The 19,795-nt window shown below is 41.2% G+C and overlaps 1 protein-coding gene and 1 long non-coding RNA gene across 4 annotated transcripts in view; both read right to left on the bottom strand.

Moving 5' to 3' along the window:
* LOC144609114 (uncharacterized) overlaps positions 1–16,827 on the bottom strand; it is a 37,194-nt gene extending 20,367 nt beyond the window's left edge. Inside the window, exons 1-2 of one of the 2 annotated variants that reach the window (XR_013549278.1) lie at positions 16,793–16,827; positions 12,082–12,180 (exon numbers count right to left, since the gene is read on the bottom strand). This is a non-coding gene — a long non-coding RNA (uncharacterized LOC144609114). The remainder of the gene's footprint in view (positions 1–12,081; positions 12,181–16,792) is intronic. The other variant, XR_013549279.1, reaches the window with a different exon arrangement.
* Positions 16,828–18,514: 1,687 nt separating this feature from the next.
* The window catches only part of mpp7a (MAGUK p55 scaffold protein 7a), a 368,390-nt gene continuing 367,109 nt past the window's right edge, over positions 18,515–19,795 (bottom strand). For both annotated transcript variants that reach the window (XM_078415914.1, XM_078415920.1), the window contains one exon: positions 18,515–19,641. In XM_078415914.1, the coding sequence (XP_078272040.1) occupies positions 19,462–19,641 (180 nt within the window). In that variant the 3' untranslated portion in view covers positions 18,515–19,461. The remainder of the gene's footprint in view (positions 19,642–19,795) is intronic.

Here is a 19,795-nt window from a genome sequence, read left to right as displayed (position 1 = left end):
CAAATGCAGGAGTTCAGAAGGACAGAACTGGGTGAGGAGAGGTGTCTTGGGTCAAAGGCCCATAAAGGATGGTTGGGACCATAGCAGGATCAGTAAAGAGAGATAATGTTTACATTTATGTGTTTCCTGGTTAATGTTAATTTGAAATATTGAAATAAAGAATCAGAAAACAAGTCTGAAACTGATTAAATAATAAAACCTTAAATTTTTCACCAAAAATGTCACCAGTATTATAGTAATACATTTAAACTACATTAATTTGCGCTTGCTTTTTTTCTCACTTTTCCAGGAAACAGATTTAACTTAATAGCAAGTATTAATCCTAGGATCAAATTAAATGGCCAACTAACGCTTAAAGCAATCAAAGCTATTCATGATCTGAGCCATTTGTAATAATGCTGAATGTAAACTCAAGTGTTCTAACTTTTGAGTTTGGCACAACCATCTGTACAGAACCAAGCAGTTAAATGCTCCAGCTTATACAGAACAATATCTCTAGTTTATATCATACTGTATTTTACAAATGTCATCTCTGGGGCGTAAATGACCAGTTTCCTGGTGCTTTGCCATTTCTTTTCCCATGTGAGTGAATCAGGGGTGTAATAATACAGACTACCATAGATATATCAGCCTACTGTACAGGTGCACAAAGCTGTCACATCAGTCTAAGCACTGCATTCATTTATAACAAGATGGAATTGTGATAATAATTAAAAGAGTGATCATGGTTTTTCCACTTCAATTTTTTTAATTGTGTTAACAAAATTCATTTGGATGGCCAAAATTCGTAATTAACAGCATGTTGGGATTTAGTTAACATGTCAAATTTATCCCGTGCAAAGTTCATTTCAGTTCTATCACATCAGCGCTGTATATTCATCCAACAAATTTCTCACAAGAGAAGCATTTGATTTTTATAACATACTTCGACTTCTGAAGAATAAGCTGGAGTTAATGACGAATGCAGCCACTTGCTCATGTATGAACTACTGCCAAATTCACACCCGTAGGATTGTAAATTGAAACAGGATGTGAGACGTTTCTTTGTCAGCACTGAAGAATGTTTCTTGATGATGAAATGCTTGAAATGTCATTGCGGCAATTTTCTGATTTACATCAAACTGCTCTGTTGTATCATTTGTTCTAGACAGACAATTTATTATACTCCACAAGATGTTACTCCTGGAAAATAATCCCATCATCTTTATAAATATAAAAAAATGTGATTATAAGGAAAGTGTTCAGAATTGCCAATATCTTGCAATTTTATTTTGGTATTGACATAGAGGCAGCTAATTTAAATTAGTTATCAGCTACCCTGGATGCTACTTTCAACATAAACCTTAAAAAGATTATTGTTGGAGATTATACAGGCAGCAATGAAGCAATAGTGCTCATTGTTGATCTAAAAAAACTATCCACGTACACTGGCCCCATCCCCGAACTCTACCTCCGCTACACAGACGTACACTGGCCCCATCCCCGAACTCTACCTCCGCTACATCGACGACTGCATTGGTGCTACCTCTTACACCCATGCAGAACTCACTGACTTTATACACTTCACCTCCAATTTCCATCCTGCTCTTAAATATACCTGGACTATCTCTGACATCTCCCTCCCGTTTCTGGACCTCACCATCTCCATCACAGGAGAAAAACTAGTGACGGACATTTATTACAAGCCCACCGACTCGCACAGCTATCTGGACTACACTTCTTCCCACCCGGTCCCCTGCAAAAAGTCTATCCCCTACTCCCAATTCCTCCGTCTACGCCGCATCTGCGCCCGGGATGAGGTGTTTCACACTAGGGCTTCCGAGATATCCTCGTTTTTCAGAAAACGGGGCTTCCCCTCCTCCATTATAGATGAGGCTCTCACTAGGGTCTCTTCTACATCCCGCAGCTCCGCTCTTGCTCCCCATCCCCACACTCGCAACAAGGACAGGATCCCCCTCGTTCTCACCTTCCACCCCACCAGCCAGCGGATCCAACATATTATCCACCAACATTTCCGTCACCTACAACAGGACCCCACCACTGGCCATATCTTCCCATCCCCTCCCCTCTCTGCGTTCCGCAGAGACCGTTCCCTCCGCAACTCCCTGGTCCACTCGTCCCTTCCTACCCAAACCACCCTAACCCCGGGCACTTTCCCTTGCAACCGCACGAGATGCAACACCTGTCCCTTTACCTTCCCCCTCAACTCCATCAAAGGACCCAAACATTCTTTCCAGGTGAGACAGAGGTTCACCTGCACCTCCTCCAACCTCATCTATTGCATCCGCTGCTCTAGATGTCAACTTATCTATATCGGCGAAACCAAGCGCAGGCTCGGCGATCACTTCGCTGAACACCTGCGCTCGGTCCGCATTAACGCAACTGATCTCCCGGTGGCCCAGCACTTTAACTCCCCCTCCCATTCCCAGTCTGACCTCTCTGTCATGGGCCTCCTCCAGTGCCATGGTGAGGCCCGCCGGAAGTTGGAGGAGCAGCACCTCATATTTCGCCTGGGCAGTTTGCGGCCTGGTGGTATGAACGTCGACTTCTCCAACTTCAGATAGCTCCTCTGTCCCTCCCTTCCCCTCCTCCTTCCCAGATCTCCCTCTATCTTCCTGTCTCCACCTATATCCTTCCTTTGTCCCACCCCCGACATCAGTCTGAAGAAGGGTCTCGACCCGAAACGTCACCCATTCCTTCTCTCCCGAGATGCTGCCTGACCTGCTGAGTTACTCCAGCATTTTGTGAATAAATCCACTAAAACCTGATGATCTCATCAATGAAGCTGCTGTAAAGATAATTGATACCTTCAAATTAGTATAATAGTACAGCACAGCAACAGGCTTTTCGGCCCACAATGGCTGTGCCTAACATGAGGCAAGGTTAAACTAATCTCTTCTGCCTGCATGTGATTAATACCCCTCCATTTTCTGCATATCCGTATTGATATCTCTTAATTCCTTGCCTATCTGGTTTGTAGACATCCATATCACCAGCATCCATATCACCTTTGATGAGGAAAGATGTCCTATCCCTTCATATTGATGTGGTGATCAAGAAAGCTCTTCAGCATATGCACTTTCTTAGGCATCTGAGGAGACTCAGCACGTTTGCAAAGATTCTCTCCATATTCTACATATGCATTTTTGAAAATATTCTGACGGAATGCATCTCAGCCTGGCACGGCAACTGCTGTGCGCTTCACTACCCGGATATGCATAGAGTGGAGAACACAGCCCAGTCCATCAAAGGCTCAACATTCCCTTCCATCCAGTCCATCTTCACCGAGCTTTGCATCAGAAAGGCTGGAACTAACGTCAAAGATGCCTGCAACCCTGTCCATTCTTTTTTCTCTCTTTTACATTCTGGGAGAAGATACAGGAGCTTAAAAACCCAAGCATTCCAGTCTTAAGAATAACTTTGTCCCCACTGCTGTCAGACTTCTAAACCAAGTACCTTTTTCGCACCCCTTTGCCAGAGCTGCAGCCACGTACTTTTACTCTAACATCTACTCATTTAGTTATTCCATTGTTGCACATTTTTATTTATTTCGTAGTACTTCAGATTGCACTACAATCTTGCATCATTCTGTTGTTTGGCACTCATCACTATTTATTGGTGTATTTTTAATTACTATTTGTATACCGTTTATTCTATAAGCTTCACGAGGATAAGGAATGTCATTGCATCCTGATTATATGACTAATTAAAATCTGAATCTGGATCTCATGGATTCTTGTCAGTTTGAGATGTCTATAACAGGGGCTTCACCTTCACTTAGATTCTACACTCTGCCCTTGTCCAATGGTGGAATTGGTCAGACTTCAGTTCTGCAGCATGATGTCATCAAGCAGAGTGAAATGCCATTTGCTGATAATAACTCTTGAAGTGAAAGTATTTCTCCTTTTGGCAGTTTTTGTTGGAAAATTGCAAATGTGACTCCACTGTTCAGGAAGGGAGCGAGGCAGAAGAAAGGAAATTATAGGCCGGTTAGTCTGACTTCTGAGGTTGGTAAAATTATAGAGTCCATTATTATTGAGGAAGAGGTTTAGGGGTACTTGGAGTCACATGAAAAAATAGGCCAAAGTTAGCTTGGTTTTGTTAAGGGAAGATCTTGTCTGACAAATCTGTTGGAATTTTATTTGGGGAGGTAACAAGCAGGATAGACACAGGAGAGTCAGTGGAAGTTGTTTATTTGGATTTTCAGAAGGCCTTTGATAAGGTGCCACGTGTGAAGCTGCTAAAGAAGATAGGAGTCCATGGTATTAGAGGCAAGGTACTAGCATCGATAAAAGCTTGGTTGTGTGGCAGTGGGCAAAGAGTGGGAATAAAGGGGGCCATTTCAGGTTGGCTGCCGGTGGCTGGTGGTGTTCCTCAGGGGTCGATGTTGGGTCTGCTACTTTTCACGTTATATATTAATGATTCAGATGATGGAAGTGATGACTTTGTGGCCAAGTTTTTAGGCAATACAAAGATAGGTGGAGTGTCAGGTAGTGTTGAGGAAGCATGGAGACTGCAGAAGGACCTGGATAGGTTGGGAGAGTGGGCAAAGAAGTGGCAAATGGAATACAGCTTAACAAAGTATACGGCCACGCACTGTGGTAGGAGTAAAGGCATAGATTACTTTCTAAATGGAGAGAGGATTCAGTAACCTGAGGTGCAAAGGAAAGGGTGATGGTTACGATGGAAAAAAAGCATTGATGTAGCAATTGAATATAGCTAGGCCTTGGCCATGGCCCTAAGGAACTCATGCAATGATGCCTCGATTAACCTCCAAAAAACACCTATGACTTCAGCTGAGCTCTGTTGAGTTATTTTTTAACGAATTCCTCATGTTGCATTTTTTTCAAATGTTGCAATGATATTAAATGTAGTCAGTTCATCTCTGGAATTTGATTTTTTTGCTCATATTTCTATTAGGTTGCAAATGAGGTCTGAAGCTGAGTAGTCTCCGCTGAACTAAATCAAACTTCTTTCAATGTACCACTGGAATCTCTTTGCTGCAGTTTAAAAAAAAACATAATCACAATGAAGGACTAATAATGCATTTATTGAGGCATGGGGACAGGATTATTTGCCATAGAAATACCGCTGTCAGGATGGCAACATATCAAAAAGAAAGGGTAAACTCATTCAATATTTAAATCGTGACTGACAAACCAGAAACCCCATTGAGCATTACTTAAATATGCATTAAAATAATTAGTTGTGTTCAGAGGGTGTTATTGGTTGAAATCCTTGTATTGGATCCACATTGCAATCCACACAATCCTTATCCCTCTCTTTGACCTTCCTCATCTGAAAATTGCAACATGATAATTCTCACCACCTACTTCTCTGATGGTGCGAAGCATTTTGTTCCATTTCAGGGTGTCAGGGGTTATGGGAAGAAGGCAGGAGAATGGGGTTCGGAGGGAGAAATAGATCAGCCATGATTAAATGGCTGAGCAGACTTGATGGGCTGAATGGTCTAATTCTGCTCCTACCACTTGTGACCTAATGATTTCAAAATCTCACTCGAAAGCTAATTCCTCAACGGAGTTTCATCCATCTTCCTGATTTTTCCTTCTACAACTCTTTGATACTAATTGTAAAGTGCTAATGAGAAAGACACACAGGTACATATTCTGGTTAGTTCAAAATAAAGGAACAGTCTCAGCTTCATTAAATTCTGGTAAAAGATAATGCACAAACATTACTCCTTGTCTAAGGATCAGCACATAATCCACTCATTCTTATTCTCTGTTTCCGAAAACTATTTAAATTTCAAATGATACTCTTAACTCACTATTATTAATCCAGGATGTTAAAAATATTGTTAAATAATAACCTTTTACAAAGCCCCAGGTTCCAATGGTTTGGCATGTAATTCTTTATCAAATTCTTTTGGGATCTTTTAAACTATTTTTAATTAATAGCATTTCTGGAAAGAATCAAGTAACTGGAAATAAGTCCATTTATGCAAAATTTATTATAATAAAATGTAATGCTTTGTCCAGAACAAGATAAAGACAATGATATTTAAAATTGATGTCCAATTAGTTTCCTTCATAGAAGAAATTTCTAGGGTCCAATGAAATTAAACCCAGCCTTAAACCAGAGGGAGCAACAATTATAACTTATGAAAAACAGGCCATCAGAAAAAAAATCTCTAAATGTTTGATGGTGCTCTAGGTTATAATTATCTAGCTAATTAGAAAGGTTCCATTCCTACAAAACCTTTAATTCATTGGAAAACTCATTCGAATCTGCAACCAAAATGTGGGTATGGGGAATGTTTCTCTGTGTTTTCCAAAAACATACTCCAATAATTTAGGGATTTTTCCATTAACACGAATAACTGGACTGTTATATATCAAGAAACATCAAGCAGGAATGGCTAATTTTTCCTTTATTTTCACTTTAAACATCTGAAAATATGTATTTTAAAAGCAAAAAGTTCTCTGAATGCCCAAGGTTTTTTAAAAATCCTTGATAAAAGGTTAAAACTATTGTAGCACAGGAGAGGAGATTCCCTCTTATAAGAAACCCAACACTCGAGGCAGCATGGTTTCAACACTGGATTCAGGCTGAATTTGCAATGTAACTGCCTTGTCTACAATTTGCCCTGATTCTAGACACAGAATAAATACACAACATAATAGACAATAGACAATAGACAATAGGTGCAGGAGTAGGCCATTCAGCCCTTCGAGCCAGCACCGCCATTCAAAGCGATCATGGCTGATCACTCTCAATCAGTACCCCGTTCCTGCCTTCTCCCCATACCCCCTCACTCCGCTATCCTTAAGAGCTCTATCCAGCTCTCTCTTGAAAGCATCCAACGAACTGGCCTCCACTGCCTTCTGAGGCAGAGAATTCCACACCTTTACCACTCTCTGACTGAAAAAGTTCTTCCTCATCTCCGTTCTAAATGGCCTACCCCTTATTCTTAAACTGTGGCCCCTTGTTCTGGACTCCCCCAACATTGGGAACATGTTTCCTGCCTCCAATGTGTCCAATCCCCTAATTATCTTATATGTTTCAATAAGATCCCCCCTCATCCTTCTAAATTCCAGTGTATACAAGCCCAATCGCTCCAGCCTTTCAACATACGACAGTCCCGCCATTCCGGGAATTAACCTAGTGAACCTACGCTGCACGCCCTCCATAGCAAGAATATCCTTCCTCAAATTTGGAGACCAAAACTGCACACAGTACTCCAGGTGCGGTCTCACCAGGGCCCGGTACAACTGTAAAAGGACCTCTTTGTTCCTATACTCAACTCCTCTTGTTATGAAGGCCAACATTCCATTGGCTTTCTTCACTGCCTGCTGTACCTGCATGCTTCCTTTCATTGACTGATGCACTAGGACACCCAGATCTCGTTGAACTCCCCCTCCTCCTAACTTGACACCATTCAGATAATAATCTGCCTTTCTATTCTTACTTCCAAAGTGAATAACCTCACATGGGAGGAGATGGCTGCGCCTAACGGCTGCGGCTCTCTGGCAGTCTGTTTGTCTTTTTTTCTTTTTTTTTGTTTGTGTCGGTGTTGGGATGGTTTTTGTTTTTGTTTCTGTTTTTGGCTGTGTATGTGTGGTGGGGGGGGGGGGGTGGGTGTGTTGGGGGGGGGGTTGGGGCGGGGGAAACCTTTCTTTTATTAGGTCTCTTCCCCGGGGCGCAGCTCGCCCGCGGGGCCTTCCATCGCCGGCGCGGCTCGGCTGCGGGACTTAACATCGCCAGCGTGGCTCGGCCGCGGGACGTTTCAGTGCCCGGTGTGGCTCGGCCGCTGGACTTAACATCGACAGCGCGGCCGCGGGACGTTTCGGTGCCCGGCGCGGCTCGGCCGCTGGACTTAACATCGCCAGCGCGGCTCGGCCGCGGGACGTTTCAGTGCCCGGTGCGGCTCGGCCGCTGGACTTAACATCGCCCGGTGCGCCTCGGCCGCGGGACGTTTCGGTGCCCGGTGCGGCTCGGCCGCGGGACGTTTTAGTGCCCGGTGCGGCTCGGCCGCTGGACTTAACATCGCCCGGTGCGGCTCGGCCGCGGGACGTTTCAGTGCCCTGTGCGGCTCGGCCGCGGGATGTTTCAGTGCCCGGTGCGGCTCGGCCGCTGGACTTAACATCGCCCGGTGCGGCCGCGGAACGTTTCGGTGCCCAGGGCGGCTCGGCCGCGGGGCCTTGCGGGGGCTGTGCATGTCGTTTGCCTCGGTAGGGGTCGAGCTGCCTGTCCGTGGGTGCGGGGGGAAGAGAGGGGAAGTTTTGTTGCCTCCATCACAGTGAGGGGGTGTTTGGAGTCACTGTGATGGATGTTTGTGTTGGGGTCGGGTGTCCTGTGTTCTTTTCTTTTTTGCTGTGTTTTGTGTGACTGCTGAAATTTCGTTCGGTGTAAAAAGCCCAGTGACAATAAAGTGTTGTTATGTTATGTTATGTTACTTATCTACATTAAACTGCATCTGCCATGTATCCGCCCACTCACACAACCTGTCCAAGTCACCCTGCAGCCTTATTGCATCTTCCTCACAATTCACACTACCCCCCAGCTTAGTATCATCTGCAAATTTGCTAATGGTACTATTAATCCCTTCGTCTAAGTCATTAATGTATATTGTAAATAGCTGGGGTCCCAGCACCGAACCTTGCGGTACCCCACTGGTCACTGCCTGCCATTCCGAAAGGGCCCCATTTATCCCCACTCTTTGCTTTCTGTCTGTCAACCAATTTTCTATCCATGTCAGTACCCTACCCCCAATACCATGTGCCCTAATTTTGCCCACTAATCTCCTATGTGGGACCTTGTCGAAGGCTTTCTGAAAGTCGAGGTACACCACATCCACTGACTCTCCCCTGTCAATTTTCCTAGTTACATCCTCAAAAAATTCCAGTAGATTTGTCAAGCATGATTTCCCCTTCGTAAATCCATGCTGACTCGGAATGATCCCGTTACTGCTATCCAAATGCTCAGCAATTTCGTCTTTTATAATTGACTCCAGCATCTTCCCCACTACTGATGCGACATCTTTTTCCACTTAACATAGAAATGAAAAATTTAAAACTTAGGCATTACAACAGTGAAATCAATTCATAAAAAGAGGAGACCTAAACAAATAAAAAAACATACCTTGTTCGAAGGGATGGGTCAAGCGGGCCTCGGGAGAGGACAAGGGCTGATATCAAGATTAAACCAAGTACACAAATTGAAACCAAGAATTCGCAGACATGGCATAAACTCTAACATTCAAAAAGTATTGCGTTTTGGCCAGCGAATGTGCCAACATAACACAGTGAAACAATATATTTCCAGGTGCATGGGAGGAAAAGGGTAGAGAGAGGAAAATTATGTTTCCTGCTCCCCGAAGTTTGAGAGATCTTAAAGATTTGTAGAACAAAGTGCCTTGGAACTGAACCAAGACTTGCCTTAGGTTGATCGATGATGTTAGGATATGGAACAATTGCCTAAAAATTAGTTATTGAGGTTTCGTCAGCCAGACAATGGTAAGAGACACTTGCCCTGAAGGAGCAATCTTGTTTAAAATCACAAGGGGATCAATCTCTTCATCTATAGACACAAGCACATACAGTGCCCTCCATAATGTTTGGGCCAAGGACCCATCATTTATTTATTTGCCTCTGTACTCCACAATTTGAGATTTGTAATAGAAAAAATCACATGTGTTTAAAGTGCACATTGTCAGATTTTAATAAAGACCCTTTTTATACATTTTGGTTTTACAATGTAGAAATTACAGCAGTGTTTATATATAGCCCCCCCATTTCAGGGCACCATAATGTTTAGGACACAGCAATGTCATGTAAATGAAAGTAGTCATGTTTTGTATTTTGTTGCATATCCTTTGCATGCATTGAATGCTTGAAAGCAGTTCATAGACATCACCAGTTGCTGGGTGGCTTCTCTGGTGATGCTTTGCCAGGCCTGTATTGCAGCCATCTTTAGCTCATGCTTGTTTTGGGGGCTAGTCCCCTTCAGTTTTCTCTTCAGCATATAAAAGGCATGCTCAATTGGGTTCAGATCGGATGATTGACTTGGCCACTCAAGAATTAACCATTTTTTAGCTTTGAAAAACCTTTGTTGTTTTAGCAGTATGTTTGGGATCATTGTCTTGCTGTAGAATGAAGCCAATGAGTTTTGAGGCATTTGTTTGAACTTGAGCAGAAAGGATGTGTCTATACACTTCAGAATTCATTATGCTACTACCATCAGCAGTTGTATCATCAATGAAGAGAAGTGAGCCAGTACCTTCAGCAGCCATACATGCCCAGGCCATTACACCCCCACCACTGTGTTTCACAGATGAGGTGGTATGCTTTGGATCTTGAGCAGTTCCTTCTCTCATCCATATATTGCTCTTGCTATCACTCTGATATGAGTTAATCTTGAACTCATCTGTCCACAAGACCTTTTTCCAGAACTGTGGTTGCTCTTTTAAGTACTTCTTCGTAAACTGTAAACTGGCCATCCTATTTTTGCGGCTAACCAGTGGTTTGTATCTTGCAGTGTAGCCTCTGTATTTCTGTTCATAAAGACTTCTGCGGACAGTGGTCATTGACAAATTCACACCTGACTCCTGAAGAGTGTTTCTGATCTGTCAGATAGGTGTTTGAGGGTTTTTCTTTATTATAGAGCGAATTCATCTGTCATCGGCTGTGGAGGTCTTCCTTGGCCTGTCAGTCCCTTTACGATTAGTAAGCGCACCAGTGCTCTCTTTCTTCTTAATGATGTTCCAAACAATTGATTTTGGTAAGCCTAAGGTTTGGCTAATGCTTATATTTAACAGTTATTTAACAGTTTTATTCTTGTTTCTCAGTCTCATAATGGCTTCTTTGACTTTCATTGGCATAACTTTGGTCCTCATGTTGATAAACAGCAATAAACGTTTCCAAAGGTGATGGAAAGACTAGAGGAAAGACTAGGTGCTGAGAGCTCTTTTATACCTGCATTAAGGAGGCATTTAAGCACACCTGAGCAATTACAAACACTTGTGAAGCCATATCCAAAACATTATGGTGCCCTGAAATGGGGGAACTATGTATAAACACAGCTGTAATTTCTACATGGTGAAACCAAAATGTACAAAAAATGGCATTTAATAAAATCTGACAATGTGCACTTTTTTTCTATTACAAATCTCAAATTGTGGAGTACAGAGGCAAATAAATAAATGATGGGTCTTTGTCCCAAACATTATGGAGGGCACTTCAGGATGACAGGATAAACCAGGATGACACTTCAATGCAGTATGGATGCCGTTCTGTGTGTTTGTAACATTGTCTTCAAGATGAAAAACAAGGAGGCAGATTATTTTCTCAATGGAGTTAGGTTAGGTAAGGGGGAGGTGCAGCGAGACCTGGGTGTCCTTGTACACCTGTCACTGAAAGATGGCGTGCAGGTACAGTAGGCAGTGAAGAAAGCTAATGGAATGTTGGCCTTCATAACAAGAGGATTTCAGTATAGGAGTAAAGAGGTTCTTCTCCAGCTGTATAGGGCCCTGGTAAGACCACATCTGGAGTATTGTGGACAGTTGTGGTCTCCTAATTTGAGGAAGGACATCCTTGTAATTGAAGCAGTGCAGCGTAGGTTCACGAGATTGATCCCTGGGATGGCAGGACTGACATATGAGAAAAGATTGAAAAGACTAGGCTTGTATTCACTGGAGTTTAGAAGGACGAGAGGAGATCTTATAGAAACATATAAAATTATAAAAGGACTGGACAAGCTAGATGCAGGAAAAATGTTCCCAATGTTGGGCGAGTCCAGAACCAGGGGCCACAGTCTTAGAATAAAGGGGAGGCCATTTAAAACTGAGGTGAGAAAAAACTTTTTCACCCAGAGAGTTGTGAATTTGTGCAATTCTCTGCCACAGAGGGCAGTGGAAGCCAAATCACTGGATGGATTTAAGAGAGAGTTAGCTAGAGGTCTAGGGGTTAGTGGAATCAAGGGATATGGGGAGAAGGCAGGCACGGGTTATTGATTGGGGACGATCAGCCATGATCACAATTCATGGCAGTGCTGGCTTGAAGGGCCGAATGGCCTCCTCCTGCACCTATTTTCTATGTTTCTGTGAAGCATTAAATCACTAACCTTTGAATGCAAGACATCATGATAACTTTTTAAAAAAGTTTTAAGACCACCACGTGAAGGAGCCTTAATCCCTCCATACCACGAGGCTCACTTTGCAGTCTACAAATGAGAATAACAAACTGAATCCTGACCCTAATTAAAAACATTGTTTGCATTGGTGAACAATGCCATTCACTATCCAACTGCAGGACCATCAGTCTGAAGAAGGGTCTTGACCCGAAATGTCACCCATTTCTTCTCTCCAGAGATGCCGCTTGTCCCGCTGAATTACTCCACCTTTTCGTGTCTATCTGCAGGACCACTAAACTGGACTGTTCATGAACTTTATAACACGCGAATCAGACATGAGTTCTAACCTAATATTTGTTGCATCACTGACCACACAGAGGTAAAAAATACCCGACTCCACTCCCAAGTCAGTTGAACTGTTGACATGACTCTCATCCATGACCTTATCATTTCCAGATTTGACTATTTCAACATACTCCAATCTCACTTTGTAAACATTGTGTTATCCAAGACAGCCAGTCGGAGCCATTTACGCTTAAATTAGTTACTGTTATTATATTATGGCCATGTTTAATATTTCTAGTTTCTATTTGTCTGTACTTTGGAAGGTGGGATTTGATACATAGAGGGGCGTATCTACATCTGAGGAGGTTAGCGTAGCCACAAAGATTGGGGGTCAGCTTAGTCTCGGAGAATGGAGAGAAAACAGTTTTTTACCACACGGTAACAACCACACGGTAACAACATCACGGTAACGACTGTGTTGTTTGAAGAGGAAACAGTTGATAAGAACGATAAGTTATGAATTATTCTTTTGATTTGTGCTACTTTAATAAAGACCAATTAATCAAGAAACAGCGTTTGAAAGATTTGTTTTTGCTATCTTAGAGTGCGGTGTGTGCGTAAGCTATATCTCCACCACATCCCCGAGCAGTAATGGCTATCAAAGTTGGACTTTGAGAAGGTATGGAAACTGCCATTACAGCCAGCATCCTTAATGTTGCCATCCATTTACTTACCACCTCTGTGCTCGTTGGCTAATACTTGCTCCCAGTTAAGCAAAGCTTAAGGAATCCCCCAAACCATATAACTTAAGTACACTGCTCGCAAAAAATCCCAGAAGTGAATTGCTCCACAATTGGCAGTTGTGCCTTCATTTGCACAAATTCCTCTCTTTCCTTAAGATCCAAAAAATGAAGACTGCAATGATTTGGTCTACTACTTTAGGAAACATTTCAGAAGTCAAGAAAGGTGTGTAGCGGACTGGATATGAAATGTATGCAACAACAAACTGCTGAGGAACTCAGCTGGTCAGGCAGCATCTGTATAGGCTGAGGGATGGTCATTGCTTTGGGTGAGGACTCCCCTCTACGTATCCTGCATGAGGACTGTAGAAAGGAAATAACCAATATAAAATCCCGCTGCATGGTCGACATTCCCTCTGGCTCCACAAGTGCTGGCTGACCTATTGCGGTCCTCCAGCAGTTTGAGTTTTGCTCCAGGTTTACAGCATGCGCAGTCTCTTGTGTCTTGGCATAAATTTTATAATGCAAAGAGGAGTATTATTAATTGAAGGGAAAGGGAGAAAGTTGATGGGAGCATTTCAGTTGATGGAAGTTGATGTCTATTCAGAACCAGGGGCTACAGTTTAAGAATAAGGGGTAGGCCATTTAGAATAGAGATGAGGAAAAACTTTTTCAGTCAGAGAGTTGTAAATCTGTGGAATTCACTGCCTCAGAAGGCAGTGGAGGCCAAGTCTCTGAATGCATTCAAGAGAGAGCTAGATAAAGCTCTTAAGGATAGCGGACTCAGGGGATATGGGGAGAAGGCAGGAGCGGGGTACTGATTGAGAATGATCAGCCATGATCACATTGAATGGTGGTGCTGGCTCGAAGGGCCGAATGGCCTACTCCTGCACCTATTGTCTATTGTTTATTTATTAGAAAATCATGATGAAATCAAAGATGACCAATGAATGCAAAATATGAAAATAGGCTTGGAGAACCAGAAGAACGTTGTCCTAACAAAATTTCTCTTGTCTTCCAGGATGGGTATAAGAATATCCACAGATATTTCAGCAATATCGTGAACTGCTGAGCTTTACAAGGTTTAAAATTTGCTGAAGGCAGTTTGATCACTCATCTAGCAGCAAATCAATAAGCAAGTATATTCATATAAAGCCAGAAATTGCCAAATTATGGTTATCTGGCAAGTAATCAGATGTATCCTGTGCTTTGGAGAACACCGGTAGAAGAACAACAGCATGGGAAATGGAATTGTTGCAAGAACCAACATGTTCATAGAAAGGGCAAATGAAAGCCAATGTTCAGCTGGAAAGTTAAGCAGCAATAAAGGATAAAAAGTAATTCGACAGAACAAAAATATTGGTGAGTTGAGATATTTGAATTAAATTACATACTTAAAACAGGGAAGCAGTTAAAACAGGGGAAGAATATTCCAGTTGCTTCAAAGATTACCACAGCAAGTAGAGACACTGCACTAGAGACCCAGATTCATTTCTGACCTGTTTTCCCTTTGACAGGTGGGTTTCTACAAAGTGTGTGTTTTCGTCCAGGATCCCAAAGACCTGCAGGATGGTAGGTTAACTGCAAGTATGTGGTAGAATCTGGGGGGCAGGGGAGGTAGAAAAGAATGTGGGGAGAATTTTAAAAAGGGCTAATGTAAGATTATAGACAATAGACAATAGGTGCAGGAGTAGGCCATTCGGCTCTTCGAGCCAGCACCGCCATTCAATGTGATCATGGCTGATCATTCTCAATCAGTACCCCGTTCCTGCCTTCTCCCCATACCCCCTGACTCCGCTGTCCTTAAGAGCTCTATCTAGCTCTCTTTTGAATGCATTCAGAGAATTGGCCTCCACTGCCTTCTGAGGCAGAGAATTCCACAGATTCACAACTCTCTGACTGAAAAGGTTTTTCCTCATCACAGTTCTAAATGGCCTACCCCTTATTCTTAAACTGTGGCCCCTTGTTCTGGACTCCCCCAATATTGGGAACATGTTTCCTGCCTCTAACGTGTCCAACCCCTTAATAATCTTATACGTTTCGATAAGATCCCCTCTCATCCTTCTAAATTCCTAGTCGCTCCAGTCTTTCAACATATGAGTTCTGCCATTCTGGGAATTAACCTAGAAAACCTACGCTGCACGCCCTCAATAGCAAGAATATCCTTCCTCAAATTTGGAGACCAAAACTGCACACAGTACTCCAGGTGCGGTCTCACTAGGGCCCTGTACAACTGCAGAAGGACCTCTTTGCTCCTATACTCAACTCCTCTTGTTATGAAGGCCAACATTCCATTGGCTTTCTTCACTGCCTGCTGTACCTGCATGCTTCCTTTCAGTGACTGATGCACTAGGACACCCAGATCTCGTTGTACGTCCCCTTTTCCTAACTTGACACCATTCAGTTAATACTCTGCCTTCCTTTGTGTAAATGGTTGGATGACGTCCAACATGGTGTTGCTGGGCAGATGCCCCATTACGGTGCTGTATGACCCTGTGACTTATAGACGGCAGAGGAATATGAACCAGAAAATCAGCTTTTGTTTTTGAATAAGCTAACATTTAAAACACTTGTACTAGGAAGCAGAAAATTGATATCATATCCTCAAAATACTCAGCAACCAATGAAATAGTTAAAATTAGGTCACTGTTATGTTAGAAAAGGGAGAATATTTTTGTACTCCAAGATCCTGCAAGTAGTAATGCGATTATTGATTGGATATTTTAGTTTAGAGGTGCTGGATGAGACAGAAGTATTTGTCAGACACTGGGAAGGACTCCTATGCTTGTTTTTAAAATAATGCACCTTTAGATTCCACCAAAAGGACTGATGTGGCTTTAGTTTACCACATTACCAAAAAATGGCACCTCCCACCAATGCAACACTCCTTCAGCTGTTCACCAAAGTTCATGCTCTTCTGACTTCCTCTTACAAATCAGTCCTACAGCGTGGAAACAGGCTCTTCGGCCCAACTTGCCCACACCAACCAACATGTCCCATTCTGCACGAGTTCCACCTGCCTGCATTTGGCCTATGTCCCTTTGAACCTATCCTATCCATGTACTTGTCTAAATGTCTCTTAAACATGTCTCTTCATCAAAGAGGTTAGTGCAGGAAAATGAAGTTGAGTTAATTGATTTCTCAGAATCTCAGAGGGGCATGCAAGACTAAATGGCCCACTCCTATTTGTTAAAAAGTGCACCCTAAACATCTTAATAATAAAATAAAATAAATGCTCTCTCTTTACATTTGGAAAAAAAACTAGTGTATCAACAATCACAATAACGTTCCATTCTGAAATTTTCTGGAATTAATTATTTTTGCCTTCAGTTTTAATATAATGAATAAATTGGATCTTGGGATAAAAATTTGCTATTTCACATCAGATGAATTCGTACCATGCAAAAGTTTTCCATTAATCTTTCATTCAGCTGGCTAAAATCCATATCCATATAGATATTTTTAATAAAATTGAAGCTTCAGAATATATTGTACATACTGAAATCGAGCTAACACTATGCATAACAACCCCATAAAGGACAAACGTACAAATTACTGCAGTTCTCTCCGTACATTTTTCAGGCCTCCTGAGCTTCTTTCTTTTGCCTCAAAAAAATGTTTGTTCTGTTTCTTGCTCCAAGTTGTACTTCCTGAAAAATCATATTTGGAACTCTTACCTTGCTTATAAACAGGTCTCAAAATGCGAGCTTAGTGTTGCAAAATCACAACGTTCCTTCCCTCCTGTGGACATAATGATGACAAATGATTAGCTTGCTTTTTCATTGTCGATTGTGCAAGCGATAGATTGAGAAATATATTTGGCATTTAAAACAGCAAAACCATCTTTAAAAAGTCATCAAAATCATCATTTCTACAAAGTGTCTCTTTTGTAATCTTATTCCAGTTATTACATATCTATGCTATATATAGAGTAATACAGTACAGAAACAAGTACATGGTGATTCATCTGCACAAAACCCATTTGCCTGAACAAAGTGCATATCCTATTCTTTACCTCTTTATTAGAGAAATAAAACAAATTGCAAAATCTTATCAATTATGTCTAAATTTCAGAAAAGGTCATTTTGTATGTAATTAATCTTATAAAATATATTGCTATCTGAAAATTCCATCTGCTGTTTTAAAAGCTTAAAGATTATTTCAAAAACACTCACCTTGGGATGATTTTATAGTATTCATGCTTGTTTACATTGATATAACTCTGCTCTCAGATGAGCTAGTTTCACAAGGACAAATTAAAACATGCAAATAAGTCAGATATACAATTAAAATTACCTTTAACATTTTTTCCTGCCCTCTTCATGCAGGTTCAGATTTTAACGTGGTATTCTGAATAGACAGAAATGATCGCTCCTGAAAGCCAAAGGGCTCCTTCATTAAATATGTAGAATTTGTTCCAATGCTATCAAGTGCTGATTGCTATCTTAATTAGATGCTTACTTAGGGAAGTTATAGCTTCCTTGCCAGGCCAAACCAATGAAGAGTTGGAGCCTCCAGTAAAAGCCCAGTAGTGTTTTGTTGTTTTGCTTTTCTTGTGGATGAAGGTTAGATTGGCTTTCCCTCTTCACTAATATTGAAGCTCTTCTAGATCTCCTTCCTGTGCCTTATCCAATTTCCAGGGACCATTCTCTCAGTCGTTGGAAGTGGCCTCTAGCCACCCAACATTCCACAGCTGCTCCCCTGCCAACTTTCAATTCCTGCAGACTGCAATGGGTAACTAGCTGAGACAAGAGAGGCAGTTAGCATTTTGTAAGCCAAAAAGCCATTCGAATTCTTGCCCAAATTGAAATTGGGACCAATTCCTTTCCAGAAATCAGTCGTTGGAAATTTCTTCTCAAGTCAACGAATAATCCATTTAAAAGCATACGAAAAAGGATGTTAAAATATGTAATTTCCTATATGGTCTAAATTCTCATATTCAAGGAATATCAGCTTTTCCTCGTGTAGCAACTTTGAATTAAAGAGGTTATGGATTCAAGCCACACTCGAGTACTTGAACACACAATCTAATCTTATGGTTCAGTGCAAGGCGAGGCGGTGCAGCAGTTCCAGAGATCCCAACTTCCCAAGATATTAAACAGATATAAAGATCTTAAGGGAAAATTCAAAATGCAGGAATTTCTCCAGATGCCCTGGCCAAAATTCATCTCTCAACTGACAGACGAATTGGTAATTTATCACTCTACTGTTTGTTGGATCTTGCTGTTTATAAATTGCATGGCACACACATGTAGCAACTGAACACATGGTTCAATATAATTAGTTGGTTGTGAGGTGCTAAGGAACATGCTGAGATGTTAAAATAAAGACATATTCCATTTAAGTGGCGGCTCATGCAGAAAAGACCCAAGATTAAAAAGATAGACTTAAATCTGATAAAGATAATACAAGATTTTAATATCTGTACATATTGCAGTACATCAAGTTCACTTAAAATTGCACATTACAACTGAGTAACATTTTTATAGAGCTGCTTGGCATATCTGAAAGATTAACCATTTATCTCATTAAAAACACCACACAGAAATAAAATTGGGTAATTTATTAATCTGCGATATCTTGGAGAATAGTTTTAAAAAAATTAAAAGACAAGGAAATACATCTATTTTATCTGAGAATCCTGTCATAATAAAACCCTAATTTACAAACAATAAGCATCTCACCTACAAAATACATTTACAGTGCACTGCTGGTGGCATTATCAGCACATTAGTGAGGTGAATTTAAATGGAATGTTGAGCATGATTTAATACCAGATGTTGTATATGCATTAATAACCAACATCTTTTGAAATATGTCAACATGGCCAAACACCAAATTTTCCAAATAATTCTCTTATTTGGTATTTCACTAGTTTTCATTTTATTATACAAGACACACAACAATTCTTCTAGTTCTGCTGACATGCTAAAACAGAACCATCAATGCTTTCTGGTTGGATACATGGCATTTTCTTCATCAGCAACCTAAACGATATATTCTTTGACTTGAAACAAATATCACCCATAATTTACTAAAATACACATATTTCAGTGTTTTAAAAAATAAAACCCCTGTCACCTCAAATGTCACAATCTACATCAGTAGTAAAATCAGAAAGTGTCTACATTTATTCCCCAAGTAGTGAAAATATTTTAGCACTGCTCATTTCAGGTAGATGAAAACTTATGATTAGCAAAAGTAACATGGTTTGCTATTGGACATTAAAAGTGCAAAAAAAAGTGGCAAATGTTTTACTTCAAAGCACCACCAACTGCTTGGAAACGGCATTCAATATTACGAGGCTTCCATTCAATGTCCATTATCATTATTCCCCATCATGACTTTATGAATGTAGCCAGTTGACAGGAATCCAGAAAGGTTTTGTCTCCAGATCATCCAAGATTGCTTTCAGCTCTTTATAGGCAACTGAAAGATCATCATTAACTAAAATGTTGTCAAAGAGGTGTGAATTCTGTGTTTCCATCAACTCTGCACATTTGATCATTTCTTGAAAGTCATCATCCTGTAAAAAAAAAAACAAGATTTTGAATTCTGAACTATTTGCAACACTAACCCTAATCAATACTGGTTGTTCTCCATACATATGAAACAAACTTTTAGCCTCAACTTATTTATTTTCTGAACACATGAGATTTGGTTGAGGTGGAGTTCGATTG

The sequence above is a fragment of the Rhinoraja longicauda genome, chromosome 2, assembly GCF_053455715.1.
Source record: "Rhinoraja longicauda isolate Sanriku21f chromosome 2, sRhiLon1.1, whole genome shotgun sequence".
Taxonomy (NCBI): Eukaryota; Metazoa; Chordata; class Chondrichthyes; order Rajiformes; family Arhynchobatidae; genus Rhinoraja; species Rhinoraja longicauda.
The sequence above is the reverse complement of the archived record's forward strand: the minus strand, read 5'-3'. Positions and strand labels throughout refer to the sequence as shown.